Consider the following 24050-nt stretch of genomic DNA (forward strand, 5'->3'; position numbering starts at 1 on the left):
AATGTATCGACATAATAAATGCATAATTATATATCTTGACATTAAGTTATGGAATAAAACGAGCATAAATTCAAGTTTTGTACGTAGTGGCAGAAAAATTGAAATGCATGTATGAAAGAATAATCTTTCAACAAAAGATATCTGAAGAGGATATGGAGTCTCCATTTTGCAAAAATTTGATTTTAAAAAATCTAATTACACATTAAATCCCCATGCAGCCCTGGATATGTAACATTTTTAGTGAGACAATGGAGCCCATTTTGCCCCCCCCCCCCCCCCCCCCAACACACACACACACACACCTTCACCCCCCACCCTCTACCTAAATGCAGATTGCACATTTATGCATCTCAACATAAAAATTACACTGATGAACACAGCAACTAAAACTCACCAATCAGCGAGCAGTATGTTTGTTAGAATTATGCTCTCTACAGCTGCATATGTTTCTTAGAACTTATAAAATAAATTAACCTCTAAAGTGCCACTTTATTTACATTACTCGTCAACTCCTGGTGAAATCCCCGTGTCTGGTCTTCTGGTCATATTTCACAGCACAGCATTATTTTAAATTATAGCATCTGGCATAATATTCATTAAGAACAGCCAACTAAGAATCAGTTTACCAAAACACGAGAACAGATATTCCCCAAACCCTTACATATTACACAGATTTCCTTCCCACAGCAAATCTTATTGTTAAAATTTGAAAGAGAGGCCCTTTTTTATTCAAGCAAACAGTGATGTCCCCTCAGACGAGACTTGATGGGTCTGCATATCTTCACATGTATAGTAAAACATACTTACAGCACTTTGCTAAAGAAAGGCTAAAGCTTTCTAAGATTTACAGAAACTTTAACTTTGCCCTTCAGTCTCAGCAGTTTCCACGATTTACAAAATTTCGTTGGCACAGCTTCAATTAAACTGACATTTGGTGCAGTAAAATCCCTAACCTCACAGACTTGGCCTCTTTTGATCCAAAATGTCCATTTAGTGGTCAAATAGTATTTAGCCACTTATAAGAAGTCATGTTGTTCATTTGGATCTCTTCAAAATCAGAATTTGGCTGCATGAAGGTCAAGGGTCGACCATATGAAGGTCAGAGGTCATGTGCATGAAGGTCAAGGGTCAACTGCATGAAGGTCAGAGGTCATCCAGGCCAAGTTCATCATCGTCATCATCCCAGTCTGTGACACTGACCAGTGAGCTCTTTCCTGTCCCCCCTGGGTTCACTGTGCTAGCAGCTGGAAATATAGAACATTGTGTTGAGTGAGATCTTGTCGCAATTGTGTTAGGTGAGTTCTTGTCACAATTGTGTTGGGTGAGATCTTGTCACAATTGTGTTGGGTGAGATCTTGTCATAACTGTGTCAGTGGAGAATAAAAATCACAATTATGTAACATAAATAATTTTTAATAAATATACTATCATAAATACTAAACTTTCTTTGTGGCAGTACACATAAAGTGATACATTCCTATCTAATAAACTGTTATGTTATGAAAACTAAATCACATTTTCAATAACACTAAAACAAAACAAAACATAAATCATCAAAAGAAAATAAAAAAGACACCCTAGATTGTTAAAATAACAATAATAATAATAAAGAGTGCACAGAAAAGGCTGACAGACAAGAGGGTTTGAACACAATTTTGACATTCACTCAACATAAATAACTTGTGTCAGAGATGGAATAATTCAACTATACTATACAGAATTGTGGTACTCCAAAGGATAAGGTTATGAATTAATTCTGCATTGTTATATAAATAAAATATATTGGTTGTGGGTCAATAAACAAAATGTTCTGTTCATGGTTCAAAAACCAAGGTGATGTTATTGTTTAATAATAATAAAAAACAACTTTTTGGGTTATAAATCATATAAAAGACAGTCCTCAAATTTTATTCAACACAGCACTGCTGGTTGATATTCTATAAACAAAATCTGTTACTGTCAGACAAACAAAACTCTCTGGGTTATGGTGTAAATCATAATTCTTTCCACTATTATCAACACATCACAGCTAGTGGAGTTTTCTACCTGTTCCTGAGTTATCAGTTTCAGAGGCCCCAGATTCTCTCAATGGAACTGATGACGCTGCTGCAATACAGATATGCCTGGCGTATTTCATTGCGATATACGTAAACTAAATCAAGTCCCCATACATTACTCTTGGGAATTTTAACTCGGAATTCATATCGAGTCTTTTATCACATCAACCATCATGATGGGGTAATATATTTATGTCCCTAAACTGTCAACTACAACCCCCCCCCTAACCCCCACACACACACATTATTTCACTGGCTCCCTCTATATCACACACTGGCTCCCCCTATATCACACACTGGCTCCCTCTATATCTCACACTGGCTCCCTTAACATCTCACACTGGCTCCCTCTATATCTCACATTGGCTCCCTCTATACCTCACACTGGCTCCCTCTACATCTCACACTGGCTCCCTCTATATCTCACACTGGCTCCCCCTATATCTCACCTTTTGAAGAAGAGCCGCCCCAAACACTGGTTCCATATGTGTTGGTTGAGAAGTCAGTATCTCCATGAGTGCTCAGTTTGCCAGGTTTTCTGGTAGAAAAATACAGTAAAATAATAATTACAGTGAAAATCTTTTTTTTTTCTTAATTTTTGAATTACAAAAGAAAAAAAATCCCTGTGTGCGCACTCAAAACCATACAGGTATATAACAAATTTTACTCAACATACTGAACGGAAATTTATGCTTTAAAATTGTACTTCACATTCAGCTGGATGACGGCATTTCTGTTCCTTTCATTGGAATACAGTCATGTACTTTTGGTTTATGAAGCCCTGTGCATACACTTACTTTTGTTTGGCTTTAGTTTCCTGCGGCGACTCTCCCAGTGAGGAAGAGATAGAAAATGTATCCCCACTCTCCTCTCCATCCTCCATCTGGAGAAAAATATCACCATATAATAATAATAATAATAACAATAATAATAATAATAATAATAATAATAATAATAATAATTTACATGGATCAAAAATTTATATGGTGCATTCCATTAAAATCTCAATGTACCTTGCAGATTAAAGTCATAATAACTCTTCATTTTGGCCAAAAATTGGATTTTCCTGGAGTAAACGGCAATTTTCCCGTACTTACCAATGGTCAGCGACCCCATTCCTGCATTCAAAGTTAATCCAGGGTTTTTTTCCTAAACGTACGGTTTTTTGTTAAAATCTCTTAAGAGATTTTAACTGACGGAGCTCTCTCTGACATCGCATAGTCACTGTTGACCTACTTAAAACCGCGGGAAAAGCAGACAACAACAACACTATATAAGATTCATGAGATATATTCGTCTTTTTGTTAAAAATACATAATATCCACAATGTGTGCCGTTCTGGGCTTTTTGTTATCCGACGCACTGTACAAAAACTCGCAACTTACGTCTGCGTCCGCATTAATGCGTTTGGCGCCATATGTTATTTTGGTCTCGAATGAACGCGAGAATCCGCGTGACACCATTACGTCATTAGCAACGAATGCCTTGATGAAAGCTTCGAAAGCCCTATTGACAAGCACAGATTTTAGTTTTACTACAATAACGGCCGTTTTAGTGGTAAAATACAATAGAATATATTTCCATGCGTTGTTTACAATGTATTTCATGCGGAATTTTGAATCTCAAAGGAAGAGTTATTATTGCTTTAAGAGATACAGAAAATTTACAAATTGCTTATCAAGAGTCTAAAGTCCATCAGACTTGAAGTAAATGCAGTAGGGCATGAAAATTACTAATGTCTTTGCAGCAGTCAATTATTACAAAACAAGTAAAGATACTCCACATTATAACAAATACATAGGTGGTGATATATCTAATGTTATCATGAAATAACTTAATTCACCAGTGTCTATACTACCAAAAGGTTGTTTACTTTGCTTTATGCCATAAACAATTTGAACAGCATTAAGCTTCTTTTTTAAAATTAATTAGGAACAGTGTGTCTTAATACATGCTGACATACAGATATGCATTCTTCATGTTAGTTAATTCATAATATTACTATCAGTGTCCAGTCAAGGCATCTGTCAGTGACATTAATATGTTTTGGATTGATAAGATGAAAATATTTTCTCCACTCTACATCCAAAACACACTCACATTCAAGGACATGCTTTGAAAATTTGGAATATATTTTCAGACTAGAAGCCGATTTTTTCCCAGTCAAAATAAAAATTAAGCCTGTGAAAAGCAGAAAATGGTAAACACATTACGAACCATTTTTCATTTTTTCTTTTCTTTTGGCATATCAAATCATCTCCTGCATCTGCAGATGAATATTCATTTACAAACAGCTTCAATAGCTAAACCTGCATCTGTATTAGTCTGTATTAAGGCAGTGTCAACCTGACCCAACACACCTGTGGTATATCTGGCGTTACAGGACTGCTGACATCTCGCGCTGTGGGCACCTCTAGCTCATTACCACCACCGCCACCACCACCAGTGACACCACCACCACTTACATTAAGATCCACAGCACCGGCCGGCTTCTTTGCTTTACGCCCCTATAATAATTATAAGCCTGAGTCATGCAGGGGATCGTGCAGAGTGGTTAGAATAGGAGGATAAATTTATTATATTAAAAAAAAAAAAAAAAAAAAAAACGTGCAGATGTTTTTTAAATTATTGCATTGGTTATAAAATTGAATTTTTTCAGTTGATGTAACCGTGTTTTCACCGCCACCAATGCTGAATGAGTAAATTAATGAAAGATGGAGGGAACAAACAAACAAAAAGCACAATCAGTTGAATTATTTAGGTTGAAAAATGAATACAGGCAAAAGAAAAAAAAAGAAAGTAAAAAGCCAGCACTTACAGACAGCTGTGACTCTATGGACCTGGCTAGGTTGGCCACTATACTGCCCTTGGGCTGTGGGGCTTGGCCTGTCTTGGCTGGGGAGCTGCCTGTCTTGGCCGGTGTCCCCCTCACATGGCTGGGGCTGATCTCATCCAGGTCACTGAATGAAGCACCAAATATTACTCAACAACAAGAGCTTCTGTCAAATGTGTCAAATTATTCAACATGGATTATTGTCAAAAAACAAGGGTCTTCAAATGCTTTTTCTACTCAAAATTGGTTAAAGTTTTTTTAATAATGGCTGTTTATTTTCTTCTTTGCTCAAGTCCAAACTATACCTGATTTCATCAGAGTCCCAGTCATCATCCTCATCTATCACTTCAGGCTCCCTGGCAGGGACAGGGGGCGGGACTTGCTGACCTTTGACCTGACCTTGACCTCCTATTGGCCTCTGACTAGGCTTAATGTCCTCATCTTCTTCCTCCTCCTCTGACTCTTCATCCTCTGAGATTTCGTCAGAGTCCCACTTGCTGCTAGCGGCCTGTTGGGACCTGTTGATTACAAAGCTCATGTCAACAATGCATCAGAGTTGTCTGCTAATTTTATTCAAAAGCAACTGCCACAATTTTACATCAGGCTGCTGCTGCCATATTTACTACAACTGCCTGTCATCACACATATAGTATCTATTCATCTTAAACCAGACTTTTAAAACAGATGCCTAATCAAGGAGCCACAGATGGGAGAGTGATCCTATTTTTATAACATCTGTTGGCATATTTCAAAGCCATAAAATTATATTATAGCTATAGTTGAAGGGTAAGTTTGTCCTCCATCAGTTTCAATAACTACAAAATCAGACAAAAACGAGCTGTTGTAGACTTAAAATTTACTACTGTACTCACCCAGTGGAAGACAGAGTATTGGAGGCATTCAGGGAGGGTTTGGTGGGGCTGGGGGTCCTGGGGGCTGGTTTGGGGGGCTGCTTCCCGCTCACATTGGTCTGATGCCTCGGCTTTTGTTGTTTCTGCGGTGTGGACTGAGCGCCTCCGCGGCTTTTCTTTGGTATTGGTGTGGCATAGACTGGCTCTGCTGGACGCTTGACGGAGCTGGCATCGTCGCCTGATAATGAAGAGAAATAATATATATGAATGATTAAACTTTGTTTCATTAATGAATGATTAAAAAACTACAAGTTAATTTCAAACTCATAGCTGACACAGATGGTGAAATGTTGTCAGATGGCTACAATTTGTTAATTTAAAATGAAAATTTACTTTAAAAAGCTCACTCAATCATCTTGACATTAAAAGCAAAATTCTGCAAAGAGTGAATGTTCTTTACCTTTTCTTCTTATTTCACAATAAACCTACACGTTTAAGTTACCTCAAAGTAACAGTGAAAAGTAAAATATTCTCTTAATCCTTAGTTTTTGTACCCTCTCTACAACCTCTTATTTCTATCAGAGATGAAAGTAGACCTTTAAAAAATATTGAAAATTCCAGCTCTGAAGGTTATATGAGGGTCCTGGCTGCATAAATATAACACACAAATGTCCTCCTTTTACCCTATCCACTTAATGGTCACTAAAGCATATTTGTCAATTTATTTTCTCCTCTATCTTCAACCTTCTCAGGTGAAAGGAGCATGTTTAATCAGGTATATTTGTCCGTCTATTTTGTCAGATTCTCACCTCCAGATCTGGCTCCTTTCCTTCCCCCTCTCAGCCTCTCTTTGGCCATGTCATCAACTTTGTTGATATATTGCTGCCTTATGTCATAGAAAGTGGGGTATTTCTGAAGCATAAAGATAGCTTATAATTAAATACAAGTGTAATGCAATCTATGTTTTACAGTATTCATAGTACAACACTGAAAAAAGTAAACTTTACCTTAGAGTGATTAGTATGTGGGATATAAAAAAAACTTTAGACCAACATAAGTTTTAGCTTTAAATTAACAAATTTTGAATGGCTGTTTCAAAATTATTCAATGTATTTTCTTTTAGATATTGTAAAACATATACAAATCAGTATCTCTGCTAATTCTCTTTGAAATGTCAATTATTGGAATTAATTTTGAAATTATAATTTTTTCTATGATTGTGCCACTTTAATTAAAAGGTCCTTAATAGTAATATTATTATAAACTTAAGTAAGACACAAAATGTGAACATGTTAAACACAATTGTAATACAACAGTGAAAATCAGCAAGTGTTTAAATCCAACAAATAATTGTAAAGTCAAATAGGAAAAAAAAAATCAGATAACTTCCAACATTTCCCCTCTTTATATACCTTTCTTTTGCTGACAATTCTACTGCGATCTATAAACTACAAATATTAAATGTACTTACACATTAAAACAAGAAGATTCTGAAACTGAAGCTCATTAACAGAAGGCACATTCATGGTGAGAAATGCAAAAACCAATTTTCTTATCCAATTTAATCCACTTCCTTTCAATCAAAACATCTCCTGTATAGTGGTCAGGTAGTTTAGTGCTGTATTGGTGACTATCTGACCTACGACATCAATTAAAACTGTACAAGAACTGGTTCATGTTCTTCAATGTCAAAACACCTATGACAGGCAAATGGGAAAAACAACCACCAAGAAGAACATTTACCTTTGCTTTTTGCTGCCTTTCATTTTTTAACATCCCCATCTTGCTGTTATACTGAGCATTACTAATACCTTGGGCATTCTACAACAGAAAATAACACCATTTTATCATACTGGTTTAAAACAAACGTAAGGAAAATTAACTGATCACTAATTTTAAAGGTTATGTATTATCCTTTTTTTTTTAAATAAATAAAAATTTAAGCTCAAGTGTAGGCTCTTCCTACAATGAACCAAACAAGGAGCATTTAGGTTTTTCCTGTTCTCTTGAGTAATGACAGTAAGAAAGTGTTAAAGATGATTGTGTCATAGAAAAATACTTAGTGCCTTCAGAATGTGCTATTGGTCTGAGTAATATCAGAAACACTGAAACAGTAAATACAATCATCTTGTTCATCTTTGTTGAACATGATGTAACTAGACAGACCACGCTGATATAAACGAAAAAAAAAAAATAGTGGTCAACTGTTAGTCAAGAATAGGTTCTGTAACAAAAAATAAATAAATAAATGATTAAATAAAAAAATAAATAAAAAAAAAATTATTTACTGGTGATATGCCTCTCTTTTCCAGCTCCTCATCCAGCAGGTGTCTCAACTCTTCTTTCATCGGCCCCAAGATGGCGGGATTCTTCACCAGCTCTCTCTTCAGCCGCTTCAGACTGGTGCCGGTCATAGTGAGGTCACCACTGGTGCTGCTACCAAACAGATACAATGTTATCAAATGTTTCTTTTTTTTTTGTTGGTTTATTATGGGAGAATACTATGATATGAAATACTAGGTGTCATTACTGAAGCAGTTTATACACACAAAGCTGGGGGGGGGGGGAGATAAAAAATGCAGCCTCCCTCCTTAATCTGCCTTGACAGCTTGATAACTCTGAATACTGTCAATGTTCACATGACTAATATTCTTCTCATGAAGAACTCCCTAAAATGATAATGTATCACCTCAATTTTACCTACACCAATATGACAGTAACGATCCCACATAGAAACATGACTGTCAGGAGTTAGCACTTACCCCAGTGTGTCCTTACCGCCGGCTCCCAAGTCTGACACTTTCAGATCTGGTAAAGAGAGGGAACTGTGTTGTTAAAATGAAGGATTAGTTATATAAATCGAGGGGAGGATTATCTGCAGTGTCCACATGAAACATGTCCAACTTCTCTTTAAAACCAACACATTCATTGTATGCTTTATGATATACTATATTATTAAACCTAGCCATTTAACTGTCATGTTTTATTATTTAAAGATAATCATTGTCTCAGAAGCCAGAAGTCAAATCAAGTACACCCCGAGTTTCAGATACAAGAGAGGTCAACACCTTCATTTTCAAATGTCCACATATGAGATAGAATTTGCAATCAGGGAAATAAATACTGGATCTTGTTTTTTATTTCGGCATTTCATGGTACCTGACTCTATCCAGGTCACATTACCTGAGCTCTCTTCGGTCTCCGTCTCCTCCTCCTCTTCCTCCTCCTCCGTGGCAGGTGTCTCCATTATCTGTGGCACAGGTGCTCTCTTACTGGGGCTCTTAGAGGGGCTCCCTGTGCGCTCTCCAGCAGGGGGCTTTCTGGGGGCCACAGTGGGCTATACAAGAATAACCAAATAATATATGGATTAAGTGTGGTAACAAGTATAAGGGCTCTCAAATGCAGACTGATTTATGACATCAAGATCAGGATTGTTATTGCTGTATCTACAGGGAGATAGAGACAATCAATTCCAGACTGTCTCGTGATCTCCATTTCGTAATAATTTTTACAGCAACAAGAAGACAGAAATTAAGCCCTGTACTTACAGATCTACTAGTATCTCCTACGAAAATCTCCTACTACAAGAAGACGACATTGGAACACAGACTTACAGGTCTACTGGCCAGCTGCTCTATTTCCTGCTGCTGTCTCTGGATTTCCTTCTCTCTTTGTTTGAGAAGTCTGTCCTTCTCCTTCTGGGCCTGCTTCATCTCTCTGGATTGCTGAAAGGATTGAGAGATTAAATCAGACACATAGCTACACAGAAGAAATTTTCCTGGTTATATTCATGTTGGCAAAGTTTTTTTCTTCAAAAAATTAGTGATTCATTAAGTTATTGCTCTTTTACCTTATTATAACCCCCCCCCCAAAAAAAAAAAAAATCAACAAGAATTACATAAAATACACAGTATAACACAGTACAAACATTCCACCACGCACATATAATAACATAATGGTCTCATACACTTACATTCCTGAGCTCTGTGATCTCTTTCTGATAGCTATTCATATCCTGGCCCTTGGACTCGCGCTCTCGACTCAGGTCCGTCTCTACGTCACGTAGCTGTCCTCGCAGCTAAAATGTTAAGTAATGCGATGTCACAATATTACATAATGTATATGTCAGTATCTTTTATGTCCTCCTACACAGCCGGCTACAGGGCTGAGGCAAATACACTGATGGTGACTGACAAGTTTCAAACTGTTTTCCTTTCGGTGATGAGAACAGAATCCAATTTTCATATTAAAACTGACTATTACAGTACTATAAATGATAATGAAGAGCAGTATTCAAGAGGAAATTGCAGTGGAAAGAAAAGAAGATTATTTATTAACTGATAACATCATCACATATCAAATACTTAAAATAAGTAAGAAATGATAGAAAAAAAATAATGAGCCAATCTCATTTCATTTTTACCATATACCACTGAAAACTACCACCAAAGACTGTTGGTTACATGAACCAAAGAAGAAAAAAAAATCCCAATACCAGATTGCTCCTTTACCATGGGATGCTTTTTCCTGACACATCACCAAAGTAACTAATTTTTATAAATATGCATATATGATTGATGTGGTACAATATGGCCACTGGTGATCTAACAGTAATAAATGGGTCATTACCTAGTAAGATCCGTTTTAGAATATGTGCTCTGGGTGGGGACTGGGGCATTTAAGCGGAACAATGTGAGTCTGGCCATAAAAGGGTTGGTTTCAGAATGTCCCAAGGTATAAGTTTTTATGGTGTCCTTTTGGCCCAAAACCCAGTTGAGGGGGAGGGGAGATAAACCTTAAACAGATCCATTTTCAAAGGTTATTCTTTTCAGGTGACCATCTACCTTTTTTTAGTTTGATCTGAATGGTTTGGTGGGTGCTGGTTGAAGGTTAAATAAACACGACTACATCCATATCAGAACCATTCAAAGTACACCATTCTAATTTTTACCAGCTATTACATGTTCACATCTGCTCTCAATAATACATACTTTACTATTTGTTAAAACAATGTCTGTGTCTTCTCAACATTTATTTTACAAATAAATTATTAAAGGGCTGAAGTTTTCAACATGCTGCATTCTCTAGCATACACCATGCTACATCCACTTCCACTGGTTCAAGAATTCAAACTAAAAACATACTTTTTAACCATTCTAACATAACATCCAGTCTTAAACTTTTTTTAAACATTAAAAAATTGTAAAGTACAGATCTATTCAAACATGCTTTGTGACTTAAAATGTAAATAAAATACATTTATAAGAAAAAAAACAACATTTTGTCTTGTGGAGGGAGGGTTGACTGAAAGAAAATAATTAAGGAATTGGAATCTTTTTTTTTTTTTCACCAAACACCAAGTTAAGCCCTAGTTTACCATCTTCCATAAAAATAAATAAATAAATAAATAAATGACCAGTAGACCCCATCCTATTTTCTCCACCAGATGGAGGCAGTTACCTGATGTACTTTACGCTGCTTATCTCGAGCATTTTCCAGTCTCTTTAGTAGCTTGGAGGATAAAAGTCAAGTTTATTTCACACAAAAATAGTATTAAAGAGCAAAGTGGAAATCTGACTAAAACAGCCTCTTTCTTTTCTGCTGCAGTAGCAGAAATGATGTGCAAGAGATATCTATATGATATAGATAATATCTAAAAATGTTGAAGACTTAGAAGGTAACTTGAAGGGGTAAATAAGCTTAATTTTAATTAGTGACTTTTATGTGATTATAAAATATATTGCTGCCTGAAGAAAGTTTGAAAATAGAAGGATTATGCAATCATGCTTCAGCCTTCAAGTTACCCATCTCTTCTCTGTGAAGATGAAAGAATGTATTTAATAATAAAGCAGTAATAATTACTGCCAACAATAGAGACAGAATGGTGCAAAAGTTACAGCTTGAAACTGGTGAGTTAAAAGTGTGCGTCTTCTAAGGCAAAAGATATTCAAACAAGTCTAGAAGCTCTAATATTAGAATTGACACAGAGACACTTCTGAAAGCTTACGCTGATCTAACAAAGCTACTATAAAAAATGTTGGTGGCAGTGCAATGTCAGAATAAGAGTTTGAAGATATGATTTTTCGATACAATTTTTGACATTTTGAAAGTGGACAGTGGTACCTTTTCAACTTTCTTCTCCTTCACTCCTTCCTTCCTTACCTGTTTTATCTTCTCTTTGTATTGTCTTTCATATTCTGCCCTCTCCGTTGCTGCCTTCTCTTCTCTCTGCCTGTCCCTATTTTTGAACTGTTCAAGCTGAAAATAAAATGACTTAAAAATAAAAATATTCAAAGCAACTGAAAGCAAATATGATAAATTTGGCAACAGTGTTGTATGGCACATGAAAGGTTTGAGTCACAGTTTAAGTTTTTAGTGATTCTATTTGTTAGATATTACTCAACCCAGATAAGAAAATGTGCAGTTTTTTTATTATTACACCTATAATGCGTGACAATGTGACATCTGAAACTACAAAAATATTAATGTTGGATATGGTATCACCTTCTCACTATCCATGTTATCCTTACATTCACTTTTATTTCACAGAACTTTTACCTCCTCCTCTCGTTTTGCCTCATTCTCTCGTAACTCCTTCCTCAGATTTTCAATCTCTTCCTCATCGTACATTGTCCCAAGATTGGAAGGTTTGCTACGCTGGGAAGCTAAAATTCAGATAATTTACTAATACAGAAGTGTTGTAGAAGCAGTCAACTAAAATACACCCTCTCTGTTGTTTAAAACAATTATCATGCTGTCCCACTGCATCCCAATAATGTAACTTTACTGACGTCTTTTGGCCTCCAAAAATCTGTTTCATCAATTTACATACCATGACAAGAAATTGGTGCACAGCTATGAACAGCGTATAAACAATATCTCAAACAACACATCTGCTTCACTGCAATGCCTAAAACACCATATGCATCTACTCTACGTCCACGTACCATCAAGCCTAGACTTCTCCAGCTCTTTATGCGTGGCTTTCAGTTCAGCCATAAACTCTGCCTGCATGTTGTCCATCCTGTTCTTGTAGTCAGTTTCCAGCTCCTCTCTCAGAGATTGCAACTCCTGCTGGTGCTGCCTCTCTCTATGTTCCCATTCTTCTTTCTCCTGGATGCAAAAAACAGTGTATTATCATTACAAAGCGTGTATTATCTTTACATAATAGCAAGGCTTTTCTCCACAGAGCCGTCCAGCCATCATTAGGCTGGCCACTGGCCTCAAAAGATGACTTCTATTTCCAAAGACAGCTGGTTATGGCTTACAAAATTTTGGGTTGGTTGGTTGGCCTTGCTTAGGTTGGACTCCTTGTAAATTGGTATCCACAACATTTTTTTTTACTCCACAATTAGCTTACTGGACTTTCTGAAATGTGAATATCTTTAGTTCAGCAACAATAGAAACTTTCTCCTTTGTTAAGTGTGTTGTCATTGATGATTTTAATAATTATATTGATACCTAAAATAATATAATGGTTAGCAAATGATGACAACAGTGATGTATATATAAACTTAAAACTTTGATCAAATCTACGGACTAAATCAAATACAGTCTGTTCCGCAAGACACTCAAGGCAAGATAAAGAAGCACTGGGCTACTAAGAATATTTTCCTTCTGTATAACACAGACCCACTTTCAGACTGCAAATAATGCCAATAAAGTAGGATAACATTAGGTGTACTGGTAAACATACTATGACCCATACCTTTACTGAGAATCCTTTCAGAGCATTTCTCTCCTCCTGAAGCTGAGATTCAGTCAGTCTCAGCCTCTCTCTGATCTCACTCAGTTCTCTCTCCAGCACCCCATTGGTGAGATTCTGCTGCTGAGCCAATTGTGCTGATTGCGTTTGTTGAGACAGATATTGCTGTGGTTGAGATTGTGCTGGTTGTGACAGGCCAAACTGGCTGACCTGCTCAGTGTGTTTCCTGTACAGGTGAGACTGCAGGAAGGTGGGGTTGATGAAGGCCTTCACACAGTATGGGCACTAAAAAAACATTAATTATTATGTTTAAAAAATCTTTTAAGTCTACCAGTTGTTTTGGAACACCAGCATATTCCATTCTACTGGACCACATCAAAAACAGTGACCAGTAACTGATCAAATTTCCAGAATTTTCCAGATATGGTTAATATATAGTTACTGTTTTCATATTATACTTAAAACTACTTATACCTACAGCTGTGTGATGCAAATGAAATTGAAGAACACCTTTACAGGTAAATCTCAAATTAATGTTCCTATGGGCATCATACAGCCATTTTCAGTCACTCAGTACCTTATTATAGCTGCCCGCTCCTGACTGCAGCATCTGTTGCTGGGCAGCCAGCAGTTTCTTCCTCTTGTGACTTTCTTTCTTCACCTCAACCAGCTCCTTCTTCTGCTTCTCCACCTCTTTTTTGGTCTCACCGTGTTCCTGTATCAAGTTGAAAACATAAACTTAGAACCTATTTCATATTGAGGAAAATACATATTAACTCAACAACTGGCTCACTTTGAGAGGTTAACAACTTAACAGCCTTGCTTTTACATAAAAGATTTACCTAAAAAGAGCTCCCGCACTCGAGACAAGAAGTCTATTCATTTATAAACTTCAGGAAGTGCATGAACATGTATAGAAATTGTGAAAGAGAGTACAGCCTCTACATATTGCATTGAAGATTTCTGTACTAGTAAGGTTCATTATATCAAATTATTTAATTCAAAAATGTTTGGCATTTTTTCATGTGTACTTCATAAGGGAAAATAAATAAATAAACAAATAAATAAATAAACACAACAAGACCCTTCTCTCACCTCTACGGCTTTGCGCAGTTTTTCTTCAAGAGTTGCCACACAATCAGAAAGATAATCTTGTGAATGCTACGAAAATATAAAATAAACATTCCGTGAAGACACTAAATAAGAATATTAACCACTGCATTATCTCAAGATAAACATGTATTCTGACAGGACAACATCACTGCAAATTTACAAAAGAGAAGTTATTCTTAAACACATAAGTGAGAATTTCTTTCCTTGAATCTTCCTCTTCACCTACCAATAAGTACTCTATTGTTAGCTGGGCAAGTTTGAAAAGCTTGATGAAATTGGCATCTATCAAACGGATATCCTGGAATTGGAAAATGACAAAATATAACTGCTAAAATATACATCAAAGATTTATTATATACATAACAATACATAAGTGTGGGTAAAAAGAATGCATTATACCATTTCCATTACGTTAAAATCTTAAATCAACACAGTTTATTCAGCTATCTCACATTTTAAACACATTTTTCTGGACTGAATCTGTACAGTGTAATCTTAGGCACTGTTATCTTTCATCTTTTTTCAATTTTTTTATCTTGAAACCTTACCACCTCGGACTCTATGTTACAAAATGTGATGTTCATGATGTTTTCCTGAAGGGCAGTGAAGTCCAGTTCTCTTGAAATTCTGTCCACATCCAGGGCAGCTGAAAGTGAAAGTGAAGGTACACTGACTGTCAAGTAGACCATTTAGTTAAGCGACAAACTAACAAGCCAATAAACAGAAAAGAACCTGTGGCAAAAAAGGACTTGTTTTGCAGACTGTTATAAGCAGATTAAATCCATGACCTCCAGACCTACCTGGCTGAGCTGTAGGTACAGACACATGAAATTGCAGCCTACAAATTACTAAAGTTAGACATTGAACTTAAGTTAACCAAGGACCATCCTGTTACTTTTGTTCTAAACTGTTAAAAACCTACATTGTGTTTTCCTCCTTACTTATTCCAGGAAATAAAACATTTGCATTTTCTTTATAAATACACAACAGTAGACTAATAGTGTGAATATTACAATCAAAATATTATAAAAAATATTTTTCCATCCCTAAAGATCAAATCCAAAACCAATGAATGAGGCCTGCACATTTGTAACCATAGTTAAAATTTATTTTTAAAAAGTTCCATCCTCACAAATTCCTTAAACTCTTAAAAACGTGGCTCACCAACTCTCCTCCAATCCACCCTCTCAAACCTCTTCCTGAATGTCAAGTTTCTTCCATTGCCGCTGTTCACATACCCCCCTCCCTGCACTGGCCCATTGCTATATGGCCCATTCATGTGGGGGCTGTAAGGGATCCTCTGATCTTGTGCTGTTAAAGATGCCATCATCTGGAATATAAGGCTGTAATACTAGTACTTCAAAGACAAGACCTTTGTGTATTAAAAAGAAACATAAAATTGCATTTTAAATATTTGTCCTCTTGGTGTCCCAAATTAGCTTCCTTTTTTCATTCAAATGCATTCCATAGGCTTCTTTTCTTAATTGAAACAGAATTTAATGTTATCAATTGTGCTTTTGTGTTCAAATGAACCCAAATTTCATTTAGATAAATATATTGCACCTCCAAACAATCTCGATTGCAAATCATAAATTGGATTTCATGAGTCATATTTCTTAAAATCTTAAAATCTCAAGTTGATACCGTGATACGCAATCGCTGCAGTGGCACCTGCACGCCCCTATTTTCATGCAATTAAATCTTGATTCAGACTCAGTGATGTCTTAATCAGAAGTGTAAGGCAAACGATATGATAATTGAGAGAGAGAAAGAGAGAGAAAAAAAAGAGAGATCATTCAGGAAATTAAAGCAAACAAACTTACCAAATATTGGCATTGACTTTCATTCAAAAAGCACTTAATCCCATGAAATACTTGTTGATCATTATCAGCTTGTCAAAATATTCGCCACCATGTTTGTTTCTGTTGGAGACCTCGCTTTCACATTCAAGACAGCCTTGCAATTTTATGGATTAACCAAACAAAAAAGCAGCGTATTTGGATCTTAGTCCAGACCAATAACCATAAATCAAAAAGGGCATAAAGCTTGCGTGTTGGGAATATGATATTAGGTGGTGTTTAGAACATCATTTAACCAAGACACACTACGTGTACAAAATTGACCCGGAAGTAATTGCTTCAGCCAATCAAATTACCCCACGCTGACCAACATCTTGGTACATTAGCAGAAGCCGTGTGTGTAGCAGCGGCACCAGCAAAATGCGAGAGGTTACATCGATATCGCACCTTTTTAGGTCATTTTCTATATTTTATCTAGCTCTGGATTTTCATATATATGGTGAGTAAAATTTTGATTATTTTGTTTCGACCGTGTACCTTAGAACTTGTCACTACCGTGTTCAGTACCAGTCACTTGTCATGTATTTGGCTGTGGTGCTACCCGACCTAAGTGGAGAATATCTTTCTAGTGACTTCTAACGAAATTATGTTGAAGGAGCAGAGGTAGATTTTTTCGCTAATGCCAGTAGTATTTAAAAATGAACCAATAATGTCATGTCACTGTAACAAAACCCACACTTACACAGCCAAAGCTAATAGTCTAACAGTAAATTATCAGGAAAACTACTGGTAGCAATTACTAGTAAATTAATTATTATAACTATAAAATATCCACTTATCAGAAATTTTCTGCAAAGTTACTGTGAAAAAATAGTGTAATACAAAATGTACAGAAAATAGCGGGCATTAAGTAGTAGAGAATGTCATATGGCAGGGTGTTGTCAGTGGAACTACTGCTATTCCCTTTCTCTCTCTCTCTCTCTCTCTCTCTCTCTCTCTCTCTCTCTCATTTTCCAAGATTTGGAGTATTGCAGTTACTGTCAGTTGTCACTTTCTTTCAGAAGGTGAAATTATAAGATTGAATGTCTGTTGGAATGACAAAGTCACTTGAGATTGTTGGGAGTCAAGATATCATGGAAGCTTCATTTCAGTCAAAATATCAACAGAGTTTAATTTTGGTCAATATTTCACCAGTTCATGGTAAATTGATTTAAAGGGATAATAACTCTTTGTTTTGGCCAAAAAATGAATTTTCCTGGAGTAAACAACAATTTTCCCATACTTACCAATGGTTAATGAATCCATTTTTACATTCAAAGTTAGTCCCTGGTTTTTTTCTAAAAAGTTTGGTTTTTTGTTAAAATCTCTTAAGAGATCTCTTAAGAGATTTTAACAGAGTTATCAAAGTTAGTCCCTGGTTTTTTTCTAAAAAGTTTGGTTTTTTGTTAAAATCTCTTAAGAGATCTCTTAAGAGATTTTAACAGAGTACAGCCATCAATGGAGGTCACGTGGTCTGAAGACAATCTCAGATATCAGAATAATAGCTATAACTGCCGTTTTTCTTGTACAACAGAATATATTATATTTCTATGAGTTGGTCACAATGTTTTTATTGTGAAATATAGATCTCATACGAAGAGTTATTATCCCTTTAAATTAACAAATCAATTATTTGAAGTATTTTTTTTTTTTTCAACTGAAGCATGTTTGTTAAATTTGCCATATCCATCGTCTTTCCGCCAGGTATATTTGGTAATAATGATGTAGAGCGCCACCTGGAGATGGGGAAGAAGTTTCTAGCTGCGGGACAGCTTGTAGACGCTTTGACACATTTTAACGCAGCTATAGGTAAGTCATCTTGTCACACCCTGTTTATTTTCCAGACACATTTTAAATCACCTTGCTTGTTAACGATCTACATCTCATTTCTTGTTCACAAACATTTTTTTTTTTCAAATTCAATATCAATATCATCAGGCCACTGAACTATTTCTTCCTACTTATTTTTTACAGCCCAAAATCATGTCAGATAATCAGTCTTATAAATGTGATGTCACTTTCTATTATTTCAGATGGGGATCCCAGTAATTACTTGGTGTATTTTAGAAGAGCCACAGTTTATTTGGCTTTAGGAAAATCAAAGTCCGCTCTTCCAGATCTAAACAAAGTTTTAGAGTTGGATCCAAAGTTCCAAGCAGTTAGTATTAAATAATTAACTGTTTAAGTTTAAATTTTATTAACATGATCTAAATAAGTTTATGAACTTTCAAGGGTCATTTACAATGATTTGGACAGTTTTAATTTGATTTCATTATTCCTAGCATCAGTTTTCAGTTTTTTTTTTTTGTTTTTTTTAAATGTTTTTCCACAGTATTACTTACAGAACATTGTAGAACAGCCTCACTAGCTATGTGTTGTTTTGGTCATTACAGAACGTTGTTTGAGGACATATAATGATCTAAATAAGTTCATATTTAGTGCAACGAGACAGACAGTGATATTACAACTATAGAATTTTCAAGAAATTAAAAAAGGTGGATTGCTTTTGTAGGCCAGGCTGCAGAGGGGGAATGTTTTACTGAAACAAGGGAAGCTCTCTGAAGCGGAGGAAGATTACCTGGCTGTGGTGAGTGTCTTCTTTTAGATGAAGAAATTGTTCACTAAAGATGAAAAAATATAGCTAAGTGCTTTATGATATTTCAGGTGGGCCAGAATACCAGTTATGAGGATAGAATACTGAATAATGCAGTTTTATTATTATTATTATTATTATTATTATTATTATTATTATTATTATTATTATTATTAGCACTGATCAGTTTTGATGAAATTATGGGAAAATTGTGGAAAAGATAAATTCTCTTTGTCTAGAAAATTGAGCTAATGATGATGACATGGAGTAAGCAAAAATAATTCACAATAATATTTCATTAAGTTTTGATTCTATTAAAAAAATTATGGTCAAAGAAATAAACTAACTTTTAAAAATTAGAGTTGGAAGATGTTGTTCATTTTAAATATAAAGTTATGATGAATGTGATGTTCTTCTTTCAGCTTGAAGTAGACCCCAGCAATGCCGAGGCACAAAAACAGCTCCAGTTGTTGGAGCCTCAGAGAGAAAACATCAGACTAGCCAAGGAATACTATGAACAACACGACTTCCAGGCAGCTATTGACGCTGTGTCACTGGCAATAGATGTAAGAGAAACTGTGTGTGTGTGTGTGTGTGTGTGTGTGTGTGTGTGTGTGTGTGTGTGTGAAAATGGGCTGGAGCTTTGCATCAGTGTGAAATTTTCAGTTATATTGCATAGTAAATGTGTGAGAGAGAGAGAGGGAGAGAGAAAGTGCAAATGTGAATGAAATTTCCTTCAGCGCAAATTTCTCATTCTCAAAAAAATAATCAGTCTGAAAATAATTCAGTGTGTTTGTGTGCATGATATTCTTGGCATTGAAAATGGAATTTAGAAAAAAGATACTAAATATATATATAAAATGTCTTTCACACCCAGGTGAGTCCCTGGGATGCAGACCTCCGTGAGTTGAGAGCCGAGAGCTACATTGCCCAGGGGAACTACTTCAAAGCATCAGGGGACCTCAGGACCACCACTAAACTGGTGTCAGACAACACGGAGGGTTATTACAAGCTGAGTAACCTGCATTACGACATGGGGGAAGCTGAGGAGGCGTTGCTGTAAGTTTGTCTGGGATTTGGTAGAAAATGGTCTTTTGTAACAAACAGAGGTTTTAATGATACTCGCTGACGAGTTGCGAAGTTAGGCTGACATCTTTGATGTGTACAGACTTGAAGGCAGACAAGTTGAAATGTGGTGTTTTATCAACTCAGTATGATTTTTATACTGTCTATGACAAAATATTCAACACATTTAAACTATTTTTCAATAAATGGAGAAATATAGGTACAATAGTGTGTTGTATTTTAGGTTAAAAGAATAAGTCAGATCAAATTCAGTCACTGAATCAATTCAATTTTCAGGCAAATCAGAGAGTGCCTAAAGCTGGACCCTGACCACAAGAAATGTTTCCCATTTTACAAAAAAGTGAAAAAACTTACAAAACAGTTGCGAGACGTCCAGGATTATCAGAGCAATGGGGCGTATGAGGACTGTGTTAGCAAATCAAAGGCTATTCTAAAGACAGAAGACAGAGTGTTTTCCTATATACACAGGGCTAAGGGACATGCCTGTCACTGTAATATGAAGGTAAGGATTGTGCTAGTGATGTGTGTTAGAGAAGGCAATGCTTAGTGGCATTGTGTTAGTGGAGTGTGTTAGAGGAGACACAATGCTGGGTTGCGTTGAGAGGAGTCTTCCCCCTTGTGGCAGCTCTGTGAGAGCACATGTTGAATAAGTAAAAGTACCAATATTATTATCATTTGTCACTGTCATAATACTGGAAAAAAATAGCAAAATAAAAATGTGGAGCAACATGCCTAGGTCTGTCTACGATTTGATAATTGTGGACTTCTTTACTTTATCATTTTGTATATTTATTATTATTTTTTTAAATTTATGTATCATTTTTTTGTATATTTTAATATCAGGATATGGACAAAAAAATACATACAAAGCTAATCTTGATGTCAGTTTGTTAAACTTTGTTCCTGATGTTTTTCAGGCAAAACATATAGAAGAAGCTTTTAAGTGGTGTAAAGAGATACTAGAAATAGATGAAAATAATATTGAAGCCAGGTGTGATTTAGCAGAAAATTATATAAATAATGAACAGTATGAAGAAGGTGAGTCCATAGAAATTATCATCATTGCTTATTGCCACAGATGTATTGTTAAGAGCTTTGCTATTCATATATTTTCAAAATTAATTGCACATTTTGTTTTTTGGAAAAAAGTGGTTGAAGTGGTGTACTAACATAAAAGTTTAAAATTTTCAGCTGTTCAAGAATACCAAAAAGCCACAAATATAGACAAAAACAACCAGAGAGCACAGGAAGGACAGCAGAGAGCACAGAAACTGCTGAAAAATTCACAAAAGAGAGATTATTACAAAATTTTAGGTGTAAAAAGGTAGGTTGGAAGGTGGCATGATTGAGAATTGGACTCTATTTAAAATTACAGTTTAATTTTGATTAATTTTGTTCAGGACTTAATTTAAATGTTAATAGGCAAATTTTATAATGTTCATTATGTAAAGTTTATTGGGGTTATTTCATAACAAAATTAATAATCACATTTTTTATTTTAATTTTTTTTTCAGAAATGCAAATAAAAGAGCTATAAACAAAGCATATAGGAAACTAGCTTTACAGTGGCACCCTGATAAATTTGATGGGGAAGAGAAGAAAAAGGCTGAAAAAAAGTTTATGGACATTGCAGCCGCCAAAGAAGTTTTATCAGACCCAGGTTTGTATAATGTGGCCCCAAACACAATGGTTACCCCACTTCTGCTACACAAGTGAATTAAGCATTGCTTATTTCTAATCATTATACAAATTTTAATTAAAATAAGGATACTTAGGATTGTTTTCACGTTTTAGTCTAGTTCTATGTCTTTTATTCGATATTTTATTAGGAAATCCCAATGTATCATCCATATTTTCACTGCAGACATCTTTTCGCTATTGATTTTTTAAATATAAAAGTAGCCTGCATTTGAAATGAGCACGGCATGTGGTGTCTCATGTAATGTCTGTACCACATGTTATAACTCTTCGTTTGCGTAATCTAAACATTGATAACAGCAAATAGAGGTAGTTATTAACAAAATCACCACCATGTTCAAGACTTATATTCTTGGAGTTGAGATTTTTCATTTGTTTTTCCTCAGAAATGAGACAGAGATACGACAACGGAGAAGACCCTCTGGATCCAGAACAGCAACAGCAAGGTGGCCGCGGCAACCCGTTCTTCCATGGGTTCAATCCATTCGGTAGTGACGGTTTCAACTTCAAATTCCACTTCAACTAGGCAGCGAAGTTAAAGAGAGCGTGGAAAAAGACGCGTTAATGCAATAATGCCACTTCTGTGTATAATCTCTGACTTGTTTCAACCAACATTATTTTTTGCATATTGTTTTACTCCTCAAATGAATACACTGGGGCGATCACCTGGTTCGGCCATAGGTAGAAGCTAGCATGGCTCCTTTGGTGAAACGTTAAGAATTTTGTTCTGAATTTAGCTGAAATATTTGTCCGGGGCCTTGGGTCCGATGCGTGTAAGTTTCTTTAAACTTAACCGCTTTATTACAGTATAGATTAGCCATCCAGTCGAGTTTTACAGGAAGAAAGTATTTTTACCTACAACTGGACTTACTATACAATTTATTGAAGCTGAAGACGTTGTATATTCAATGATTCCGCCTGTGTTCTCAGGAGATCAATTTAAGGCTCGGCAAGGTTGCCGACCATAATGAATAACAAGTCCGGTAATAGATTTTAAATGCCATTCATGCAACCTCCATGTGTTCACACCTATGGTACAAGCGGGTGTCAGTGGGAATTTGAAAAGTTAAAGAGCTGGCCTGCTTTGACGAATTGAAACTCCTTCTTAAAGACTACTGCAAGGTCAAGTCCTCGGTGGGTTCCCGTTGACCATAAATGACGATTACGCGTTTTTGGTGGGTCTTATGAAAAATGAAAACAGCAATCCGCAGTGGGAGAAACTTTATTTCATTTCATACACATTTCTATCTGCCTTGTTATTTCTTTTTAAAATCCTTTTTGCCTGAAATGTGTGTTTTTGTCCCCTTTTTGGCTTCAAAACGTGGGCAGAACCCAGGGATGATAAGTACGTTTCTAAACACCTCGCTAAGAAAAAATCACTAGAAAGGTATTGCATTTCCATTAGAATCTTATGAACTGGGCATTTTATATTTTATGTAAAACCCAAAGAAACGCTTGTTTTAATAACCCTATCTGGATAGTTCGGAAACGGGAATGTTCATTTTTCTTTCAAGTAGTAAGTGATGAATAGAATACCCCAGTAGTGAAATGAAGTCACACGTGGGGAGTGTGGTTGTATGTTTGAAGCTATACTGTTACAATACGAGGTTGTATGTACAAACTATAGCTGTTTCATTTTGTCTGGAGATCTCAATGATGTAGAATACAATGAATTTGAAGAGTCCTTTTTCTCGCTGGATAATACGCAATTTATTAACATAAGGTTTAAAACTTTGTCTGAACATTTGTATTTATGAAATATATTTTACGATCAAAGTACTTGCTGTAACCATATTTCCATTCCATTGCATTACACGTGCTCAATAGGACGTTATACTGTGGACGTCGATCTGTACCTTGTGTGAACCGGATTGGATTTAAGTACAAAGTATTTTTAAGCGTGTTCACCCTTTGCGACGGCCCAGGTTGGGTACATCGTGGGGTATTATCTCGAAGAGTATACCAAATAAAGTGTACATTGTTGATTTTCTTCATTGTAAGTGTCCGTTTTCTTGCCTCGATTTTCTTATATCGGTTTACGTATTGACCCATTAGAGCCTGCGTCATCAAAACAAACGGCAGCCATTCTGGAGGGAGACCGGAATCGTCTGCTGCGCATGAACAAGCCATGCCTGTAGTTCAGTTTTCGTTTTCTGTATTTTCTTTGATATTTAACCGAGCAAAATGATGAATTACTGCAGGTTATTTGATCGAGAGAAGATAACTAACTTTACAAGCGTTCACAGGCTGCCTGCAGTGGTAACAATCCATGGTGA

General features: G+C 35.9%; 2 protein-coding genes across 7 annotated transcripts; one reads left to right on the top strand and one right to left on the bottom strand.

Annotated features, from left to right (window-relative positions):
* Positions 1-289: 289 nt before the first annotated feature.
* Positions 290-16544, bottom strand: LOC106177255 (uncharacterized). Of its 6 annotated transcripts, none has more exons than XM_086997171.1 (25): positions 16383-16544; positions 15724-15902; positions 15108-15205; positions 14786-14857; positions 14542-14607; positions 14024-14161; positions 13450-13731; positions 12689-12854; positions 12300-12406; positions 11904-11999; positions 11202-11252; positions 9715-9819; positions 9356-9466; positions 8925-9078; positions 8504-8549; positions 8030-8174; positions 7485-7562; positions 6551-6653; positions 5763-5979; positions 5196-5408; positions 4876-5017; positions 4418-4564; positions 2855-2940; positions 2507-2595; positions 290-1244 (listed from the first exon to the last, which is right to left on the bottom strand). In XM_086997171.1, the coding sequence occupies exons 1-25, from the start codon at positions 16403-16405 to the stop codon at positions 1144-1146; spliced, it is 3015 nt and encodes a 1004-aa protein (XP_086853297.1). In that variant the 5' UTR covers positions 16406-16544; the 3' UTR covers positions 290-1143. The 6 variants fall into 6 exon arrangements, with proteins under 6 accessions (XP_086853297.1, XP_086853300.1, XP_086853296.1 ...); XM_086997174.1 differs by having other exon boundaries at positions 4523-4564; positions 8030-8177; XM_086997170.1 differs by having other exon boundaries at positions 8030-8177.
* A 153-nt stretch (positions 16545-16697) lies between these two features.
* LOC106156992 (dnaJ homolog subfamily C member 3) lies at positions 16698-23768 on the top strand. The gene is made up of 11 exons (XM_013532455.2): positions 16698-16857; positions 18102-18206; positions 18431-18555; positions 18910-18984; positions 19413-19556; positions 19868-20049; positions 20353-20578; positions 20994-21114; positions 21268-21400; positions 21591-21736; positions 22161-23768. The coding sequence occupies exons 1-11, from the start codon at positions 16779-16781 to the stop codon at positions 22298-22300; spliced, it is 1476 nt and encodes a 491-aa protein (XP_013387909.2). The 5' UTR covers positions 16698-16778; the 3' UTR covers positions 22301-23768.
* Positions 23769-24050: the final 282 nt, after the last annotated feature.

Source organism: Lingula anatina, chromosome 10 (genome assembly GCF_051362555.1).
Source record: "Lingula anatina isolate TDL-2025a chromosome 10, LinAna3.0, whole genome shotgun sequence".
Lineage (NCBI taxonomy): Eukaryota > Metazoa > Brachiopoda > Lingulata > Lingulida > Lingulidae > Lingula > Lingula anatina.